Source organism: Patagioenas fasciata, chromosome 27 (genome assembly GCF_037038585.1).
Source record: "Patagioenas fasciata isolate bPatFas1 chromosome 27, bPatFas1.hap1, whole genome shotgun sequence".
In the NCBI taxonomy this organism is placed as follows: Eukaryota; Metazoa; Chordata; class Aves; order Columbiformes; family Columbidae; genus Patagioenas; species Patagioenas fasciata.
Window position 1 is genome coordinate 4819855 of NC_092546.1, and position 19020 is coordinate 4838874.

General features: G+C 65.0%; 2 protein-coding genes across 3 annotated transcripts; one reads left to right on the forward strand and one right to left on the reverse strand.

Moving 5' to 3' along the window:
• CNN2 (calponin 2) lies at window positions 1-3815 on the reverse strand. Its single transcript, XM_065858346.2, has 7 exons — window positions 3671-3815; window positions 1849-1970; window positions 1450-1516; window positions 1221-1358; window positions 940-1056; window positions 503-649; window positions 1-428 (listed from the first exon to the last, which is right to left on the reverse strand). Exons 1-7 carry the CDS (start codon window positions 3731-3733, stop codon window positions 162-164), a joined length of 921 nt encoding a protein of 306 aa, XP_065714418.2. The 5' UTR covers window positions 3734-3815; the 3' UTR covers window positions 1-161.
• A 780-nt stretch (window positions 3816-4595) lies between these two features.
• Window positions 4596-19000, forward strand: ARHGAP45 (Rho GTPase activating protein 45). 2 transcript variants are annotated; one of them, XM_065858516.2, is made up of 23 exons: window positions 4596-5131; window positions 6873-7200; window positions 8393-8536; window positions 9420-9504; window positions 9749-9821; window positions 9967-10039; window positions 10294-10431; window positions 10527-10591; window positions 10681-10791; window positions 11208-11288; window positions 11515-11694; window positions 11860-11997; window positions 12227-12417; window positions 12680-12822; window positions 12992-13069; window positions 13338-13439; window positions 13577-13740; window positions 13985-14173; window positions 14516-14653; window positions 16152-16390; window positions 16491-16719; window positions 16813-16903; window positions 17069-19000. In XM_065858516.2, exons 1-23 carry the CDS (start codon window positions 5042-5044, stop codon window positions 17404-17406), a joined length of 3408 nt encoding a protein of 1135 aa, XP_065714588.2. In that variant the 5' UTR covers window positions 4596-5041; the 3' UTR covers window positions 17407-19000. The 2 variants fall into 2 exon arrangements, with proteins under 2 accessions (XP_065714588.2, XP_065714587.2); XM_065858515.2 differs by lacking the exon at window positions 4596-5131 and adding an exon at window positions 5648-5889.
• Window positions 19001-19020: the final 20 nt, after the last annotated feature.

Consider the following 19020-nt stretch of genomic DNA (forward strand, 5'->3'; position numbering starts at 1 on the left):
TTCCTACAAACAAGGTCTTTATTTTCTTGCTCAGAAAAATAGATTACTTTTTTTTTAGAAAAGAGTTTAAAAAGAAGGAATGACAAAAGTAGAGGCTGGAATGTTGCTGGCAGCAGGTTCTGTACATGAGATGTGCGAGACGGGGCTGGGCAACGTCCCGCTCAGTAGCTCTCCTCCTCCTCACAGTAGTAGTGGTACCCGGGGGGGTCCCCGCTCTGGTCGCAGGCGGCGTTGGCCACCTCGCCCTGGCCACCCTGCGGGCAGTACTTGGGGTCATAGACCTGGCGGCCGAGGCCAAAGACCTGGCCGCTCTGGTTGGCGCCCTGGTTGGAGCCCATCTGCAGCGACATGGAGGAGTTGTCGCACTTCTCCGTCCCCATCTTGGCATCGTAGATGTGTCTCCTGGTGCCAGGAGCCGTCATGCCCACCTGGAAGGACAGGACAGAGCAGGCTTAGCCGCGGTGTCCCCCTGTCCCCTCCCCAGCGCAGCGCCGGGGCTCACCTGGCTGGCACACTTGTTGGTGCCCATCTGGAGGCTGATGGTGGAGTGGTCCATGGGCGGCAGGATCTGGTTCTTGGGGTCGTAGAGGTGCCTCCTGGTGCCGTAGGCCGTCATGCCGGACTGGCTGGCACACTTGTTAGTGCCCATCTGACAAGACGGTGCGATGAGACCAAGCACAGACCCCCTTGTGCCCCTTCTCCTCTCTCCCCTTTCCCCTGCAGCCCGGGGGGCACAGCCAGCGCTCCCCACCCAACCCATGTGCATCCTCTCCTGGAGGCTGAGTGCCGGGATTCAGAGATGGAGCTGAGCTGGTCTCAGATCCCAAAAACACTCGAGGCACCTTCAGCCTCGATCCACCCAGCCATGATGATGCTGAGGGTCTGATAAAACCGAGTCCCCCTCCGCTGGTACCCTCAGGAGCAGAGGGGCCAGCCCACCTGCAGCCCGATCACGCACTGCCCGGCCTTCATCTTGGCCTCGTCAAAGTTCCTCTGCTGCTTCTCCGAGTACTTCACACCGATGTCCACACCGCTCTGCATCCCCTTCGTCTTGGCCTGTCCGGGAGCAATAGTGAGGATGGACAGGGTCCCACAGCTCCCACCCCCTGGGCAGGGGGAGCCGTGGGGTCCCACAGACACCATCCCAAACTGAGGGTCTGCCCAGCCCATCCCCCATGGGGTTGTGCCCCCTCCCAAGCCACTGGTCCCCCCGCACTCACCATGCCCGCCAGCGCCAGCAGTGACACCTGCACCTGCGTCAGGTTCCCGCTCTCAAAGAGGTCGTTGGCTTCAAAGAGGTCCACGGGGTTCATGCCGTAACTGGCCATGGCCTTGATGAAGTTGGAGAGGTTCTCGAGCTGGGGGCGGGGGGAGAGGGGTGACACTTGAGCGGGTGGCAGCGGCGGGGCCGGGACGGAGCTGATTGCAGGCAGGGCTGCCCGCACCTACCTGGTGCCAGTTCTGTGCCGAGCGGTTGATCTTCCTCACTGCGTTGGGCTGCAGCTTGTTCATGAGCCTGGGGGCAGCAGGGGGACAGGGGGCTGTGGTGGGGACCGGGTGGCAGCAGCACACGGGCCCCTTTGGGAAAGGTCCAGACCAGGTGTCCCCCACGAGCACAAGGCGATTCCCCCCACCAGGTCTCTGCTGGTCCCCAGGGCTCCCCCCAGACTTGGGCACTTTGTGGGTGATGCCAGACCAGCAGTGCCACAAAGGAAACTTCGGGCTCCTGGGGGTCCCAGTGGGGACACAGCCACATCCAGCCCACCCTTCCCGCCCCACAGGCTGTGGTCCCATCCCATCCCGTCCCGTGTCCCGTCCGAACAGAGCGGCGAGCTCCATGGGACTCACTCGCAGAGGATCACCCCATCCTTCAGCCCCTTCTGGAAATCGGGCCCGATCTGCTTCCCCGTGACGCTCTCAATCCACGTCCGCAGCTCATCCTCCTTCTGTGGGTCGTACTTCTGGGCGAGCTGGGGGGGGACAGAGAGGGTGCAGCTCAAGCACGGTCCCCACAGGCACCCCAAAACCCTCCTGTGGGGCTGCTCCCCCCGGGCACAGACCCGCAGCAAGGTCTGGGGACAGCAGCCCCGCACGGAGCCCCGGGGTCCCCAGCCCCTCTGGCGGGGCCGGACGCACTGCCACAGATTCCTCGGTCACCGCGGCTATGCCAGGAATGCGGCCGCCTCCTCCCAAATGGAGAGCAGCTGCCCGCTCGGCAGCATCACCGCCAGCATCGCCTCGGCCACTGGTGCCGGAGGCAGGGACAGTCCAGCCGAGCAGGGTCACACTCACGACGCCACGTGTGTCCCAGCCAGGGGATCACACTGTCCCACCAGCCGATTTGCTGGGGCATGGGGCATGTGCCAGCTTCTCTGCCCAGCCCATGGCCAGTGGGGGGTGGTTCTTGGGGCATGGAAGGGGGCAGAGGGGACCAGCCCCTAAACAGATGCCACCACAGCCCAGTTTGCAAGGGCTAGCATGGACTGGGAGGCTGCCACTGGCTTAACTGGTTCCCAGTTGGTGATGTCAGCCTCCAGGAGACACACTGGGGCAGTTAAACTGGCTTAAGTCTTGCTGAATCAAGCCGAAGCGCCCAAGAGCAGGCAGCAGCGATCCTCCAGCGCGGTCCACGCTCAGCGCTGCCGCGGCCCAGCCCAGATGCAAGCAGGGGCCCGTCTGCTCGGTGACGAAACGCAAAACCCCGCGAGGCCGGGCAAGGAGCAGCTGCCACGCGTGGCCAAGCCCTGGCAGTGATGCCAGCCCAGCGTCCCTTCCCCTGCCTGCGCCAGCCCTGTCCAGGCAGCTCCTGGGACCCCGGGCAGGGCACAGCCACACGGGGCCACAGGTTGGGGTGACAACAGCTCAACCACTGCTCACCCGGTGCCAGGTATAGCCCAGCATGGTGGCCACTGCCTGTCCCACTGCCCGGGGTGGCAGTGGTTCCCAGAGCCCAGCCCCGACCGCAGTCCCGGGATGTGCAGGGAGCATGGCCAAGGGAAGGGGGTGTTGTGAAGGGAAGGGGGTGCTGTGTCCCCCCGCTGTCCCCAGCCCTGTGGGACCCCCGTCCTCTGCCACAGCAGCGCAGCCCCTCGGCGAGGGGCACAGGGACGGGGTCACCCGGAGCCTCGGGGTGCACCCAGGCACACAGCTGCCTGCACCCCGCAGCACCCAGCTCCTGCCTCGGGGTGTCAACAGCCCAGCCGGAGGCACCGGTTCCCGTTCCCCTTCCGGCCCCGTAGCGGCAGCTCCGCGGAGAGCGGCTCAGCCCCGCGGTGCCCCGGGGATGCCGGGGCGGGGGGCGGCAGCGGCGGCTGCTGCGGGGCTGGGCGCGGTGACCGGTGCCCGGGACCCCTCCTGGTCCCGGTTCCCCAGAGACAGCTCCCCAGACCCTCGCAGGCAGGACCAGGGCACCCCAAGACCGGAGTCCCGGCATCCCCCGCCCCGCAGAGTCCCCGGTACACCGGGACCCCGGCTCCCCATCCTCCTCGGACCCCCGGCTCTCCAGGACCCCGGGATGCAGCCGGGACACCCCAGCGGCACCGGGATGCCCGGCTCTCCAGGACCTCGGGAGCACCGGGAACCGCAGCGCCCGGTGGTTCCGGTACCCCACGGTCTCCGACTCGCTCCCGCCCGGTGGCACCGGGACCTCCCGTTTTCCGCCACGACTCACCCGGTTTTTGACCTCGGCGGAGAGGCCGTAGGACGGGCCCTTGTTGAACTGGGAGTTGCTCATGGCGGGGAGCGGGGAGCGGAGCCGGTACCGGAGCGGAGCGGGGAGCGGTGGCGGGGCCGGGCGGGGCGGGGGGGTCGGGCCCGCCCCCCCCCCGCGCTGATTGGACGGGGCTGAAATGCCCAAATAAGGGCAGGAGCGGCCGGATCGCGGGGGGGGTCCCGCATCCCGACACCAGCGACCGGGGGGAAATCGGGGGCACCGGGAGCCCGCGGGGGCCGGGGCTGGAGCCATCCCGGGCACGCGTGGGCTCATCCCACCCGGGCACGCAACCCCCCGCGGGAGCCCCCGCCACGGGCACGCGCACGCACCTATAGGCGGGCACACGCGTGTGCATCGCCCACGCACGTGCACCCACGGATGTGCGCACCCCGACCCGGGGCACATCCCCGGACGGACACCCACGCACCCCTCGACCCACGCACCCCCCGGTCCGCGCACCCCCCGGCCCGCTCCCCACGCCTCGGTCCCCCGCCCCGGGTCCCGCCCGGGCGCTCCACGGCCGCGACCGCCAGATGGCCCGAGAGAGGCGGCAGCGCGGCCCCGCGGGGTCCCCGGGGACGAAGCGGGGGGATCCCCCCCGGCCCGGCCCGCCCGAGCAGCCCGGTGGGCAGCGGCGGGGCACGATCCGGCCGGGGGTCCCCAGGCTGTGGGAGCGGCACTCCGGGGGGATTCATCCTGTCCCGTCCTGTCCTGTCCTGTCCCTCCCCAGGGTTCATCCACTGCCTCGTTGGGTTCCCGTGGGTGAACAGACCGTTGTGGGGCTGCGTTACCCCGCGGGTGGGTGAGTCACGGGTGGGGGACCGTGAGTGTGCAGAGGCCTCCAGCAACCCCACGGAGCAGGGTTCATCCTCCCTGGACTGATGGACACCCCCAAACAGGGGTGAATCCCACAGGGACCAGGATCCTGCAGGGCTCAGCTCCAGTCCTGCAGTGTGGGGCTCTCTGTCCTCCCTTCCCCTTCTCTGCAGCCCTGGGGTGCAGCTCCAACACCCCCCACAAACAGCTACTGAGACCCCACCACCCCGAGAGCACCAGCACCTTCTCTACCACCTCCTGCGAGGCTGTAAACAGCCCCCGAGGGGCAGTGGGGTCTCCCTTCCCCCCGGCCTTGTGCCCTGGGTGCGCATTTGGCTTTTCCTGTTTCAGGTTTGCCTGCAAAGCTGATGAGGAAATAAGGCCGCGTCACACGCGCCCTCCTGACAGTTCTCCCCGGCGAATGTGGCCGGCGGGGTGAGCAGCAGCCCGGCACCGCGGCCGTGCCGAGCGAGGGGCGCCGAGGGCAGGGGCTCGGCCGCTGCAGGAACCACCATGTTCTCCCGGAAGAAACGGGAGCTGATTAAAACCCCCTCCATCTCCAAGAAGAGCAGGGCGGGAAGCCCTGTCCCGCAGACCCTGCCGGTGAGTGTCCTGTGTCCCCTCCTGCAGGGTGGGAGCCGTGGGGCCATAGCACACACGGAGCCACTGGGAAGAGCCACAGGGTGGGAAGGGGAATTTGGGTATGGCCAGGGGGTCTGCGAAGAGGCGAGAGCCGAGGACGGACCCTGTTCACTGGGCCTGGGGGCGAATTTTGCCCCAGATGAAGGAGATGGAGCAGCTGCCTGGAGAGGCAGGAGGGCGAGTGGGGCTGGGGAGAAACCGGGGGGCTGTGGCAAAGGGCAAAGGAGCTGGCGGTGGGGGCTGCGACCGAGGGTTTATGGAGGACAGAGGAACCCTCAGACTGCCCAGGGGACAGAGGAGGAAGTGGGGGACACCCATGCTCTGCCATGTGTTTATTTACGTGGGGCACCCCCAGAGCTGGAGGGGTGCAGGAGGAAGCACCTCACCCCCATGCAGCTGGCGATGGCCGGGGCTCCTCCGTGCACCCTGGCACTGCCCGCCCCGCGCCTGCGCCCCAGCCCCACAGCGCGGGGCCAGACGGGGCCGGTGGGGGCTGAGAGCCTGCCCGCAGCTCCTTAGCGAGGGGCACCCGTCCCCATCCCTGTCCCCATCCCCACCCTCCTCCCCGACCCCCGGGAGAGGCCCTATGGGTGGTGGCTGGAGGGATGCTCGGCCGGGCGGCGGGGAGGAACAGCTACAGCCCCCACTCGGCGGGGAAAGCCCACTCGCCCAAGCGCTCCCTGGACTCGCTGCCCCACGCACCCACTGTGCGGCTGACGGTACGGCCAGGGGAGCCCCATGGGTGCCGGCGTGGGGGGACTGGGGGTCTCTGGGGGCACTGAGCCCTGGGAGGGGTGCGGGCAGGTTTTCAAGGGCTGGGGTGCCGCAGCCATTTTGGGGTGTGGGCCGTTGGGCAGCCCCACGGTGGCAGTGGGAGGCTCAGCTGCCCCGGTTCTGACCCATGGCAGCCCGGTGCTCCTGGTGCTGTCAGTACCAAACTTGGGTTTCGAGCCGGCAGCGCCCAGTCAGGGATGGTGAGACCCAGCACAGTCGTGTCACACCTGGGAGCCTGGGGGTCACCCCTGGCTGCTGGAGGGGTGGGGGTGGCCGCAGGACCCTCCCTGTGCTCCTTCCAGGACCCCATGGTGCGCAGCCCCGGAAGGTGCTGGTTCCAGCCTCTCCGTCAGGACAATTTTACCCCTAGAAATTATGGGCTCCCTCTGTCTGTAAAATATCTGCAAAGTTCCCTGGCTGTGGCCTGGGAGGTGGCCCTGTCCCTGCTGCTCCTGGGGTGGCGGCTGTGCCCAACCTGGGGGTGGGACAGACTGAGAAAGGGGAAGGGACCCCTGGGGCCTGATCCTGCTGGTGTTTGGCCATCCTGAGGGTGCCCAGTCCCCCTGGGAGCATGGCAGGTGCTGGTGGGGACAAGGCAGTGCCACCCACATGGTCACTGTGTGTCCCTGGACAAACCCAGCCCGGCGGGGGCTGCTTGCGGTGAGGCACAGCACGGCGCGGTGGCAATGGCAGCCGTGGTCAGGAGAGCGCCAAACCCTTTCCTCGCTGGTGGAGCGGCTGCCTTTGTCCCGCAGAATCCTGAGCCTTCCCCAGCACCCCCAGCACCCCCACCCTGGGGTCCCCGAAGGGCTGGACGTGCCGGGGTGGCTACGCCTCATCCCCACACCACAGCCAGGCAGGATGGGGAAACTGAGGCACGGCACAGCCATGGCAGCGGCCGTGCCGTCACGCTCAGCCCTGTCCCCAGGAGCTGTGCCGCAAGGACTGCCTGGAGGCACCGAGCTGCGGCCTGGGGGAGCTGCCCCCCGCCAGCACCAAGCTCAGCACCAGCCCCAGCGCCGTGGGCACCCTCAAGCGCCCCACCAGCCTCAGCCGCCATGCCAGTGCCGCCGGCTTCCCCCTCACCGCCGCGCCCCGCGCCATGCCCAAGGGCCACAAGACCCCCACGTCCTACAGCCCCATGGAGGGCGGGGAGGGTCCGTTCATCGACCCTGAGGACATCTCCCAGCTGCTGGCAGATGTGGCCCGGTTCGCCGACGCCCTGGAGAACCTGCGGGACGTGGTGCTGCGTGACGGTGAGTGCCAGGACGCGCCAGCGCCCGCCAGCCCTGGGACAGCACAGGAGCATCTTGTCCCTGGGGACAGCCTGGACCCGCGGGGGGTATTGAGGGGACCAGGCTCCCCGGGGGGCCCACCGAGCCCCTGCAGCCATGGGCAGAGGCGGTGGGCGGCTGCTGGGAGCTCACAGCAGGATAACGCGGCTTCCTGCCCACGAGCTATTTTCATCCGCCTGCTTTCCTGTTTACAGCGCAGCGGTGCCAGCCGCCTGCCAGGGCCCCCGGCCCCACAAGGCACCGGACCCCAAACCAGCCCCACCGGGGCAGCTGGCGGGATGGGGTCGATGCCCCGGCACAGGGTCTGGTGGGTGGGTGGCAGTGGGTGACTGTCACAGCCTGGGGAGGCGAAGGGAACCAGGACGATCTCGTGGTCCCTGTGGTGAGGTGGGGCTGCGGCGGGGGGGGGGGGGGTCACATGATGCCGTGTTTTCGGCACCGGCTTTGCAAACATGTTGACACATCCCCATTCGCCATGGCAAACAGCGGCGCCCAGCCCAGGGCAGCGGTGACGATGGCTCCGGCAGCCAGAGCCACAACCCCAGGGGACGTTGCCTCCGGGCCCTTGAGGTTTGGATATCACAGGGAAACATCCCTGAGCCAGACAGTGGCTGTGTTACTGCCATCCCTGCTCAGGTCCGCGGTTACTGCTGGACCCAGTTTGGGACAACCAGGGTGGTGCTGTCCCTGAGTTGGCAAAGAGACAGGGAGAGGCTGGGGGACACAGCTGGGGTTTGGGAGAGCCCAGCTCCCCTCTGCACCCAGCCAGCCCACCCATAGCCCCACTGCTCTCCCCACCTCCCACTCAGGAAGGGACCTGGGAGCAGGAGAGGGAGCAGAGAAACCCATTCCCGAGCCCACAAAGGGGACGGTTCCCAGGGAAGGACCTGGTGGGACACAGCGAGCCCAGCTGGATGGGGACAGCAGCAGGGCAGACCCGCTGAACCCCTGCCAGCGGCCGGGAGCGCCCGTCCCGCGGGGAGGAAGGGCAGGAAATGAGGAGGAAATTCCCAAACCACTTTCCAGGGAAAAAGTTACTACTGAGGAACAAATGCCTCAAAGGTCAGGCTGCCCCAGGCCCACTGGTGCTGGGGAAAGGGACACGGGACAAGGACACAGGGCAGGGGCAGTGGTTCAGCCCCCTCTCTTGCAGACCCCACGGAGCCACAGCGGCCGCTGGCCCACGAGTGCCTGGGCGAGACCCTGCGTGTCCTGCGCCAGGTCATCAACAAGTACCCACTGCTCAACACCCTGGAGACCCTGACGGCCGCTGGGACCCTCATCTCCAAAGTCAAGGGTGAGACAATGGACCAGGAGCTCTGTCTGGCTCCCCTGGCCCCACACCGGGATGTGCCAGGAGCGGAGCTGCCCCTGGACACGCAGAGGTGAAGGTGGCAGCTGCCTGTTTGCCGTGTTTTGGTTATAAGGGCGATGTGGTGTCGGCAATGCCAGAGCCCAGCTCCCCACGCAGGGGGTTCCAAGCACAGCCCCGGGTAAAACGTGAACACGGGGCTCCTGCTCCTGGCAGCACTGGGGTTTGGGAGCGCGGGGGCTGCGCAGCCCGAGCCCGGCCGGGCACCGCGTCCTGCCAGTTGCACCCCGGGGAGGAGGCGGCTGCGCCAACCGCAGGCACAGCACAGCACTCTGCGTCACCACGCGGCTTCCTGGACACCACGCAGCAACTGCGCGGGGACAGGAAACCTCGTGGCGGGTGGCAGCAGGTCTGCCGTGGGGTGGCCCCACACGGGGCTGGGACGGGTGACTTGGGGTTGCCCCATCCCCGGGCAGAGGGCTGGGGGCACATCCCAGCCTCTCACCGCAGCAGGGGGCTCAGCACCCCCAAAAGGCGCTGGGGTGCTGCCAGCGTCCCTCAGACCTGGTGTCTGCGCTGGTTCCTGGTGTCACCAGTGGTTCCTCTTTCAAGCCCTCGCAGGGGAAGCGAAGCCGTCCCACTGTGGGGGCTCCGGGGGAACTGCTCACAGGCAGCAGCCCCAGTACAGGGAGCAAACAGAAACGTGAGCTGGGTGATGCTGGCGGGGTAGTCAGTCCCGGGAAAAATGGGGACAGAGACTTGACACCACACTAGGGAACATCCGTCACCCCCAGGGACGGTCCTGTCCCCGCATGGGTCTCTCCAGCCTGACCCAGCACCACAGCTCCCTGCATCTCCTCATTTCCAGGTTTCCATTACGAATCCAACAATGAGACGGACAAGCGGGAGTTCGAGAAGGCCGTGGAGGCCATCGCCGTGTCCTTCAGCAGCACGTAAGGGACTTTTGGCCAGCTGTCCCCCGGAGAAGGTCCCTGAGGGACCCCATCATCCCGACAGCCTGGACACGTGTCCCCCTGCGCCCCGTCCCCTTGCCCACGCGCAGCCCATGGTGGCTGCTGGTTCAGGGGGTGGTTTGGGGACCGGGGAGCCCCTGTGGGTCAGGTGCTGCTGGTGACAGCCCTGCTTGTCACTGCCCATGCCCCATTGCTGAGCCCGGCCGTGTTCCTCTCGTCACAGCGTGTCCGAGTTCCTCATGGGGGAGGTGGACAGCAGCACCATCCTCTCCATCCCGCCCAGCGACCAGAACCAGGTGGGTGATGCTGTGCACAGGAGACATCCAGCAACAGCCGAAAACCCCCAGCAGCTCCGGGCTCTGCCTCCCCTCCATCCGCCAGCACCCCAGCTGCTCCCCTTCCTCTTCCGTGAGCGGCCCCTTTTCTTTCCCCATCCCACAGACCATGGAAAGCCTCTACGGCGGCATCCCTGGGGGAGACGGCATGCCCACGGGCACGGAGAGCTACGACCTGGGTGAGGCTCTGGGGGCAGATTTGGGGTGCAGGGGGACCTGGTCCTCAGTGCTGCTGGCGCTGGAGCTGGCAGGACACCAGCGCAGCACGATGTCGGCAAAGATCCAGGGGTGATCCAGGCTGTCCTGGGGTTCTCCCGGCTGCTCCATCGCCCCTGGGGGCTCAGCAGCATCTGGAGGCAGCGGGTCGGTGAGCACAGGGCAGCAGCACCTTCAGTCTCCTCTTTCCCTCCCCACCTTCCCCTCGTCCCCGCAGGTCGTCCTCCCGCCGAGGAGGTGGACGTGATGCTGCAGCGCTGCGAGGGGGGGGTGGACGCTGCCCTGCAGTACGCCAAGAACATCTCCAAGTACATGAAGGACCTCATCGGGTACCTGGAGAAACGCACCACGCTGGGTGAGGAGCGGCGCTGAGCTCCTGGGGTTTGCTTTGATCAGCAGGGAGGTCCTGGTGTCTCATGTGGCTTTTCGCTTCCAACCTGTTTCTTCCAGAGATGGAGTTTGCCAAAGGGCTTCAGAAGATGGCAAACAGCTGCAAGCAGACCCTCAGCCAGGAGGTACGGCCGCACCGCGGGCACCGGAGGACGCGTGTCCTTCGGTTCGTGCCGCGGTGCCAGGGCTCAGGGCGCGTTTTCTTGCTCCCCAGACCAACATGCCTTTCCTGTCCATCTACCTGCTGGCGCTGGAGCAGGACATGGAGCACGGGACGTCGGTGCTGCAGGCGGCCACCACACTGCAGCACCAAACCTTCCTCCAGGTGAGGGGACAAGGGGATTGTCCCCAGCGCTGGGCAGCGGAGGGGTTGGTGCCAGAAACTCAGCATCCCCGGCTCCTGTGCGGGGTCAGACAGAGGCTCTAGGAGAAACCCCCCAGCTCTGGCAGATCAACCAGCACCTCCTGATCCACCTCCTCCTCACCCCAGACCTCTCTGCGTTCCCTCCTCCTCCTCCAGCCCAAGCTGCACCACATCCCGGGAGGGACCTGCTGTCCCCTCGCTGCAAGGGGGGGACATGGGGACACTGTCCAGGCTGGTGATTTGTGTCTGTGACACAAACCCTCCCTGTAACCAAGCTCAGTAGTGCTGGGGAAGGATAAGATGCCCCACAGGGAAGAGTGAAGAGCAGCGAGAGTTTCGCTCAGACATCCCTGGGGGTCGTTTCTCCCCCTATGCAGCCGCTGACCGTGAGACGCCTGGAGCACGAGAAGCGGAGGAAGGAGATCAAGGAGCAGTGGCACCGGGCGCAGAGGAAGCTGGTGAGCGGCAGCGCTTGAGCCCCGTCTGGAGCGTCCCCACGACACGCACCCCACGGGGGACGCTGCACCCCTTCCCCTCCCAGCACTTCTGGGTGCTGCGTCCCACGGGGCTTTCTGCTGGAGAAACACGGGGTGCAGGGGCTGGAGAGGAGCCCTGTGGAGCTCGGGGGGTGATGATCCCCCAGCAGAGCTCAGTTCTCACCTGGCGTCACCGTTTTCCCCGCAGCAAGAGGCGGAGGTGAACCTGCGCAAGGCCAAGCAGATCTACATGCAGCGCAGCGAGGAGCACGACAAGGCCAAGTACATGGCGGTGAAAGCGGAGGAGGAGCAGCAGAGCACGGCCAGCAGCGTCACCACCAAAACCCTGGACAAGAAGAGGCGGCTGGAGGAGGAAGCCAAAAATAAGGTGGGAACACGACAGCTCAATCTGAGTCTGTCCCAGCACGGGAGCACCCCGGGCACGGCGCAGGAGTGCCCGGAGGAACCGGGTCCAAGTGCAGGGAGATGCTGTTGTTCCCCGTGTTCTTCTCACCCATGAACTGTCCCCCTCTCTTGCTCTCCCACCTCCCAGGCAGAAGAGGCGATGGCCACGTACCGGACCTGCGTTGCGGATGCCAACACCCAGAAGCAGGAGCTGGAGGACACCAAGGTGAACTCTCTGCGGCAGATCCACGAGCTGATCAAACAGAGCGACCAGGTCGTCAAGACGGTGAGCGGGTCCCTGGGGTGGGAGGCTGCGCCCCTCTTGGAGCTGCCCCCGAGCTCCTTGGTGCTCCGAAAAGCCATGGAACTGGGCGGAACTGGGAGCACAGCTCAGGGCTGCAGATCGAGCACGGCTCCGCGCTCCCAGTCCCTCACCCAACCCAGAGCTCCGTGTCTCTCTCTCACGTATACACCAGCTCACCAAGCTCACGTCTGATTTCCTCTGCAATTTTCAGGCCACCATCTCCTTCTACCAGATCATGCACATGCAGACGGCCCCGCTGCCCGTCAACTTCCAGACGCTGTGCGAGAGCAGCAAGCTGTACGACCCGGGCCAGCAATACGCCTCGCACGTGCAGCAGCTGCAGCGCGGGGATGAGCCCGACACGCAGTACGACTTCGAGCCCTACGTGTCACACAACGCCTGGTAGGAACAGAGAGGTGGACCCAGGGCTGGTCCACAGTCCCCTTCCCTGCGCCGGCACCCGGCAGAAAACCGCTGGTCCCAGCGCCTACGGGGAACGATGGGGCCGGACCGGCTGGGAATCCCCTCGCATCCTCCTATGGATGAGCTCTATTCACGAGGGGGCTGTAAAATCCCCATGCATGTGGATCACCATGAATACAGTTTTCAAGTGTCCTTCCTTCTCATCCACTCGGACGTTCCCTGTTTTCCTCTCTGTCCCCAGGTCCCCCTTCACTCGTGCACGCAAGGGCAGCTTCGGCACCGGTGACTTCCCAGCGGCCACTGGCTCCGATGGGGCCGGGTCGGGCTCGGACGGAGCCGCCGGAGCCAAGGAGCAGGCGAGCGGGGCCGCGGCGGAGCGGAGAGGTGAGCCGGGCGGGAGGAGCGGAATCCCCAAAGGACACAAAATCAGATCCATGGGTGCTTTTGCTTTGCTGCCTAGTGCTACCTAACAGGCTTCTCTCCAGCTCCCCACCTATTCTCATGGCGGGGGTTGGACTAGATGAGCTTTGAAGGTCCCTGTTCTGCTCTGCAGGTGGAAGGGGACACCAGGTCCATAAATCCTGGCCAACTTCCATCGCTGAAGCTGACAGCAGCCTGGACTCAAACGCAGGTAGATCCTGACAACCGCCCAGAGCAAACAGTCCCTCCCTTCTGATAAACCCAGCCTAAATGTCGCTCCTCTTTATCTGCCTTGTAATAACCTTGTGTTGTACATAACCGCTCTGATCCCAGTCTCCGAAGGGATGGGGTGGGACGGGATCAGCTCCCAGCTCCTCGTTTTCTCCAGGGGAAGCTGCTCCAGATACGCAAGGAGCCCAAGAGCGCGCTCAAGGGAGAAACAGCCTTGCCAGGAGTCTCACCGGGTTCTCTTTTGGCAGGTGACTTCAGCCACAAACTGCAGCGCCTGTCGTCCAACGGCACCATGTCCTCCAGCGAGGAGCTGGAGGAGAAGGACGAGCCCACCGCCCCGTTCGAGCAGAGTACGTGACAGCGCGGGGGGGACGCAGAGCTCGCCGCAGGGGGGCTGTCCCCAAATCCTGTAGTTCTGGAGTCAAACCCAACAGCTGCTGGGAGAGCGGCCGGGCTGCAGTTGCGTTTCCTTCTGCTCTGCCCGTAGGCATCAACGGGATCAGCCCGGAGATGGCGGCTCCGACCGGCCCCTTCCGAAACGTCGGCTTGTCCAAGGCCGCCCAGACCCACCGGCTGCGGAAGCTCCGCGCCCCTTCCAAGTGCCGGGAGTGCAACAGCTACGTCTACTTCCAGGGAGCGGAGTGCGAGGAGGTAAAGCTGGGACAAGGGGAAGGGGCAGGCGGAGGGAACGTCCCCTGGATGGGGTGACCTCGCCGCTCCCCATGCACGGTTCTGTCCCTGGTGGGAGCCACGTGCTCCGCAGCAGCGCGTCGCGGTGCAGCTTGTCCCTCGCTGTCACGGTTTGCCGTGGAACCAGCCAGGAGCTGTGACACACGTGGTTGTGACCACGGCCACGCAACCGCAGCGAGGAGGTCTTGGTTCCGGTGTTTTCCAGTGCTGCCTGGCCTGCCACAAGAAGTGCCTGGAGACCCTGGCCATCCAGTGCGGGCACAAGAAGCTCCAAGGGAAGCTGCAGCTTTTCGGGCAGGATTTCATGAAGGCTTCTCAGGGCAGCGCCGACGGGATCCCCTTCATCGTCAAGAAGTGCGTTGCTGAGATCGAGAAGCGAGCGCTGAAAACCAAGGTGACGCACTTTCCCTTCCCCTTTCCACGGCTCGGCTGCTTCTCCCGAAACCGTCTTGTGCCTCGGCACAAAACCCACAGACTCTGCTGTCAGATTCCGGGGTGCAGAAAGTCCCGGGTGATAAACTTGGCCCTGATACTCCAAACTCTGAGCTTGGGCACCCACCTCTCTTTCCTCCCTCTTTCCTATGAAGCAGGAATGACTTAAACGTCTGAGCTGGAGGGGATGTCCCCAAGTGACTCTGAGTGACTCCAGCACAGAAGGAGCCAGCGGCTCCCAACTCCTGCAAACATTCAGAGAAACAGCTCTCCTCACCCCAACCCGCTTTTGTGTCTCTGACAGGGCATCTACAGAGTCAACGGTGTCAAGACCCGCGTGGAGAAGCTCTGCCAGGCGTTTGAGAATGGGAAGGAGCTGGTGGAGCTGTCCCAGGCCTCCCCGCACGACATCAGCAACGTCCTCAAGCTCTACCTGAGACAGGTGGGAGGACGGAGGTGCCTCCATGTGCGGAGCAGGGGGGATGTGGCCGGAGGAACCTTCCCAAACCCAATCCCAACCTGGCTTCACCGGCTCAGCCCCGGCAGGAGGGGCTCTGCACAAACTGGGCGTACCGGGGTGCTGGGGGTTCCCTCCTGGCTGGGACGCCAGGCTGGAGGTGGAACCACGGATGGGGCAGAGCGGGGATGCTGTGGGTGTCCTGCTCCCCCCATCTGCAGAACGACGCGGTGCAGAAGCACCAAACCCGCCCCCCGCTCCGCGACTGGGGAACCAGGCACACAAAGGGGAAGTGATCCAGCAAAGCTCAGCGCCGGGCTGAGCTCACGGCTCCCTGAGCCGGGCTGTGCCCCTCGGTGTCCCTGCCACGGGCTCAGCCGTGTCCTGTGCCCCTCGGTGTCCCTGCCATGGGCTCTGCCATGTCCTGTGTCCCTGCCATGTGCTCGGCTGTCTCCTGTGTCCCTCACTGTCCCTGCCATGGGCTCAGCCGTGTCCTGTGTCCCTCGGTGTCCCTGCCACAGGCTCAGCCGTGTCCTGTGTCCCTCGGTGTCCCTGCCATGGGCTCAGCCGTGTCCTGTGTTCCCCGGTGTCCCTGCCAGGGGCTCAGCCGTGTCCTGTGTCCCTCGGTGTCCCTGCCATGGGCTCAGCCGTGTCCTGTGTCCCTCGGTGTCCCTGCCATGGGCTCAGCCGTGTCCTGTGTTCCCCGGTGTCCCTGCCAGGGGCTCAGCCGTGTCCTGTGTCCCTCGGTGTCCCTGCCACGGGCTCAGCCGTGTCCTGTGTCGCTCGGTGTCCCTGCCACGGGCTCAGCCGTGTCCTGTGTCCCTTGGTGTCCCTGAGTTGCCTCTGCAGCTTCTTCAAAGAAAAGCAGGTGGAAAAAGAAGCAGAAATCAGTCCCGAGCCAGGATGCAGCACCTCACTGCAGAGAAATGGGTTGGAAGTCCCTCTGCAACAGCTGGAGGGAACCCGCTTGGCTGTGGGAGCAGCAGAGCCCCAAACCAGCTGTTTGAGCCGCCTTCAAAACATCCCAGCCCTGCAAACCACCAATTAGTTAACGAGCTGCTTGCTGCAAACTTCAAAGCAGGAGTTCCCACCCGAGAACAGCCCCACCTTGGCTGTGGGCTATGCCCGTCCACCCACAGAACAGCCCAACCCATCCAACAACCCAAGGAACGGGGACCCTGCTGCTGCACCCACCAGCACCCTGGGCATTTCCAGGGAGAAACCATGACCTGGGGGTTCTCATCGCCATAGAGCACCCACGGGCTGATCAAATGCTGCTTTTCGCTTGAGCTTCGTGGGTACTAATTGGCTGGGACAAACGAGGCTGGAGTTAGACCTTCAGGAGACGGATAAATAGCATTGCCTTTGGGGCAGCACTGGAGAGGTTTCCTTGCTGTGTCCTCATGGGGAGGTGTCGGGAGGGGGTGAGCCCCCCTGGAGCTGGGACACGGCTCCCCAGCCCATGTCCCCCGTTCTCTTGCAGCTGCCGGAGCCGCTGATGCCGTTCCGGCTGTACAACGAGCTGATGGGGCTGGCCAAGGAGAGCTTGCAGGGCGGCGAGAACAAGGCCAAGGGCGCCAAGGGCGGCCCCGAGCTGGTGGACAGAGGAGCCGACACCGACAAGGTGGTGGTGACGCTGGTGCTGAGGCTGAAGGAGCTGCTGAAGGAGCTGCCCTGGGAGAACATGGCCACGCTGCGGTTCCTGCTGCAGCACCTGCGCAGGTGAGACGGGACCGGCCCGTCCTGCCCCGGGGCGGTGGGGACAGCCCAGCCCTTCTCCCCGCTCACTCTCAGAGTTCATCATCCTCCTCCTCCTCGCCAGGATCGTGGAAGTGGAGCAGGACAACAAGATGACCTCAGGCAACTTGGGCATCGTCTTCGGGCCGACCCTGATGCGCCCCAGGCCCACAGACGCCACCATCTCCTTGTCCTCGCTGGTGGACTATCCCCACCAGGCGCGCATCATCGAGGCACTCATCATCTTCTACTCCACCATCTTCGAGGACAAGGAGCCCACGGCTCTGGCCGACCCCAGCAAATGCTCCCACCTGGTAGGAGACTCTGGGGACCTCAAGGGACATGGAGCCCAGTGAATGGGCATTTTCTCCCCCTCCTGCCCTCACCGCTGCTCCTCTTCCTTGCAGGCTGACAGCGGCTCCCAGAGCGTGAGCCCCCCTGGCAGCATCCCCTGCCTGGAGAAGGAGAATTTGGGTTACGGTGCTGGCTCCTTCCCAGGTACACGGCACCCAGCGGGTCCTCCCCGGCAAGCACAGGTCCCTCAGGGGGCTGTGGTCTCACTGGTGGCCATAACATGGCCCGTCCCATCCTGGAGAGCACCCGGAGCTCCCGGGGGTGCCACGGTGCTGGGTGGGAGTGTAACAAGCTCCCTCTGTCCCGCAGAGCCTGGCGACCGCTCTGGTGACTCTGACTCGGAGCTGGAGGACAGCGGGGACCTGCCGGGCGCCGCGGACGGGGGCTCCCGAACCGCGCTAATGAAACAGGAGAGCGAGACCAGCACGGAGGAAGCTCAGTCCTGCGAGGACGGGAGCGAGGGGCAGCGCAGCCGGAGCTGCAGCGTGGGGCGCTGGGACGTCGGGGGCACCGCTGCCTCTGCCTGCGGCCCCCACAGTGACGCAGAGGAATTCCCCGAGGACAACGCAAACCAGTCCAACAACGCAGCCCTGCACGCTGCTGCCTGGTGCCACGATGGGCGCGAGCGGCAGCCCCGCTTGATCTGAACCACCAAAGTGCCACGGACGCCGGGATGGGGCAAAGGGGCAAAACAGATGCTGCCCCGGGGTGGGGGGACAGCCCGGAGCCCCGGGCAGCTGCAGGCGAGTCCTCGCTGTTCCGCAGCTGGAGCTTTCACACAAACCCCTGAGCCCCTCTGCTCCCAATGGGACAATTGGGTCAAAACCTCGGCCGCAGGAACCCCGCTCGCTCCCGCACCCGCGGAGCAGGATGGACCCTTCGCTTGCTGCTCCCGATCGGGAAGGCACCCGAGGCTTTGCTGTGCCCCACCAGCCCCAGGCTGCGTTTCTGCTGCGCTCCTTCATCCCATGAGACCGAAGAGTCAAAGGGTCTAAGGCTCCTCACTGGCTGTGCTGGACGGGCAGGGGCTGCGGGGGACACAGGAGGGTTCCCCAACCACAGCCAGGCCTGGGCGCCGACGGACAGATGGACAAACTGAGCGGGGGAACAGCTCCCAGGGACGGGGACGCTGCAGGGGGAGCACTGGGTCCAGCACAGCCGCTAAATCCACTGACAGCATCCGGCACGGAGCCGGCGCGGCTGCCGCGCTTGCCGGGCCCTGCGGGTACATTTATCCTTTGGAATCAACTGTACCAGGCGCCCAAAGTCCAGCGGTGAATTTGCTGCCTCCGCACGTCCGAGCACGCGGGGGAGACGCTTTGCTGCGGGTGCTTATGGGCACTTCCTACTCACAAGAGCCATGCGAAGAGCTCAGGGAACGGCTGCTCCCGGCTCTGGGTCCTGAGCGTCGCTTCATCTCAGGATTTGGGGTTTTATTGGCAGACATTTGGTCTCCACAAATCGAAGCCGCTGGTCTGGGGCTCCACAGCGGAGCCAGGCAGAGCAGGTCCTACGGGAGACACCGCGTCCCCATGGCCCGAGAGTCACAGCCCTGCCAGCAAGAGGCTGTAGAGATGAACCTTCACGATGAACCCACTACCTCTGCTGGCAAAGGAACTCAAAGGGTTAATTAAACACCACCAGCCACTTTTTTCTTTTATTTTTTTAAGCTATGAGTCTTTTCTGCACTGAAGCATAGAAACGAGTAGATTTTAAGCTTAGAAAGAGCTCAATACCATTTCCTGCGATTCTCCTGCAGGTCACGGCTGCGGGGGCCACCAGAGCCTGGGCTGGGGGGGGGTGCAAGGCAAGATGACCCCAACCACATCTCAGCATTGTCAGTTTAAGGTACAGAAACCCAAAGGTAATTAATTCGCAGGGAAATGGTTGGTAATGAGCCACAGAAGAGCCCGGGCGCCCATGGGCCGTCCTGCCCGCAGCTCTTCGCCAGATGGTTGGGTTTTTCCAGCAGGTCCTTTCCATGGCGGTCGGGGGGAGTTCGCCGCCCCCTCCGCCGCCCCACGGTACCGGTGTGTGTGGGTGGGTGGGTGGCGAGTGCGAGTGAGGGAAGGGAGAAAAGCTTCGCTTGTGCTAACAGGAACAGGCTCCCTTCGGTTGTGTATTAATTAATTCAGCGTGTTCGTTAGGACGCGCCTGTACTGCTGTATGAAGGTGCGTTCTGTGTTTTGCTGCGTTCAGATTGAAGCGCTTCCAAACATCAATAAAATCGGTGTTTTCCAAGATGGGTCAACCCTGGAGGT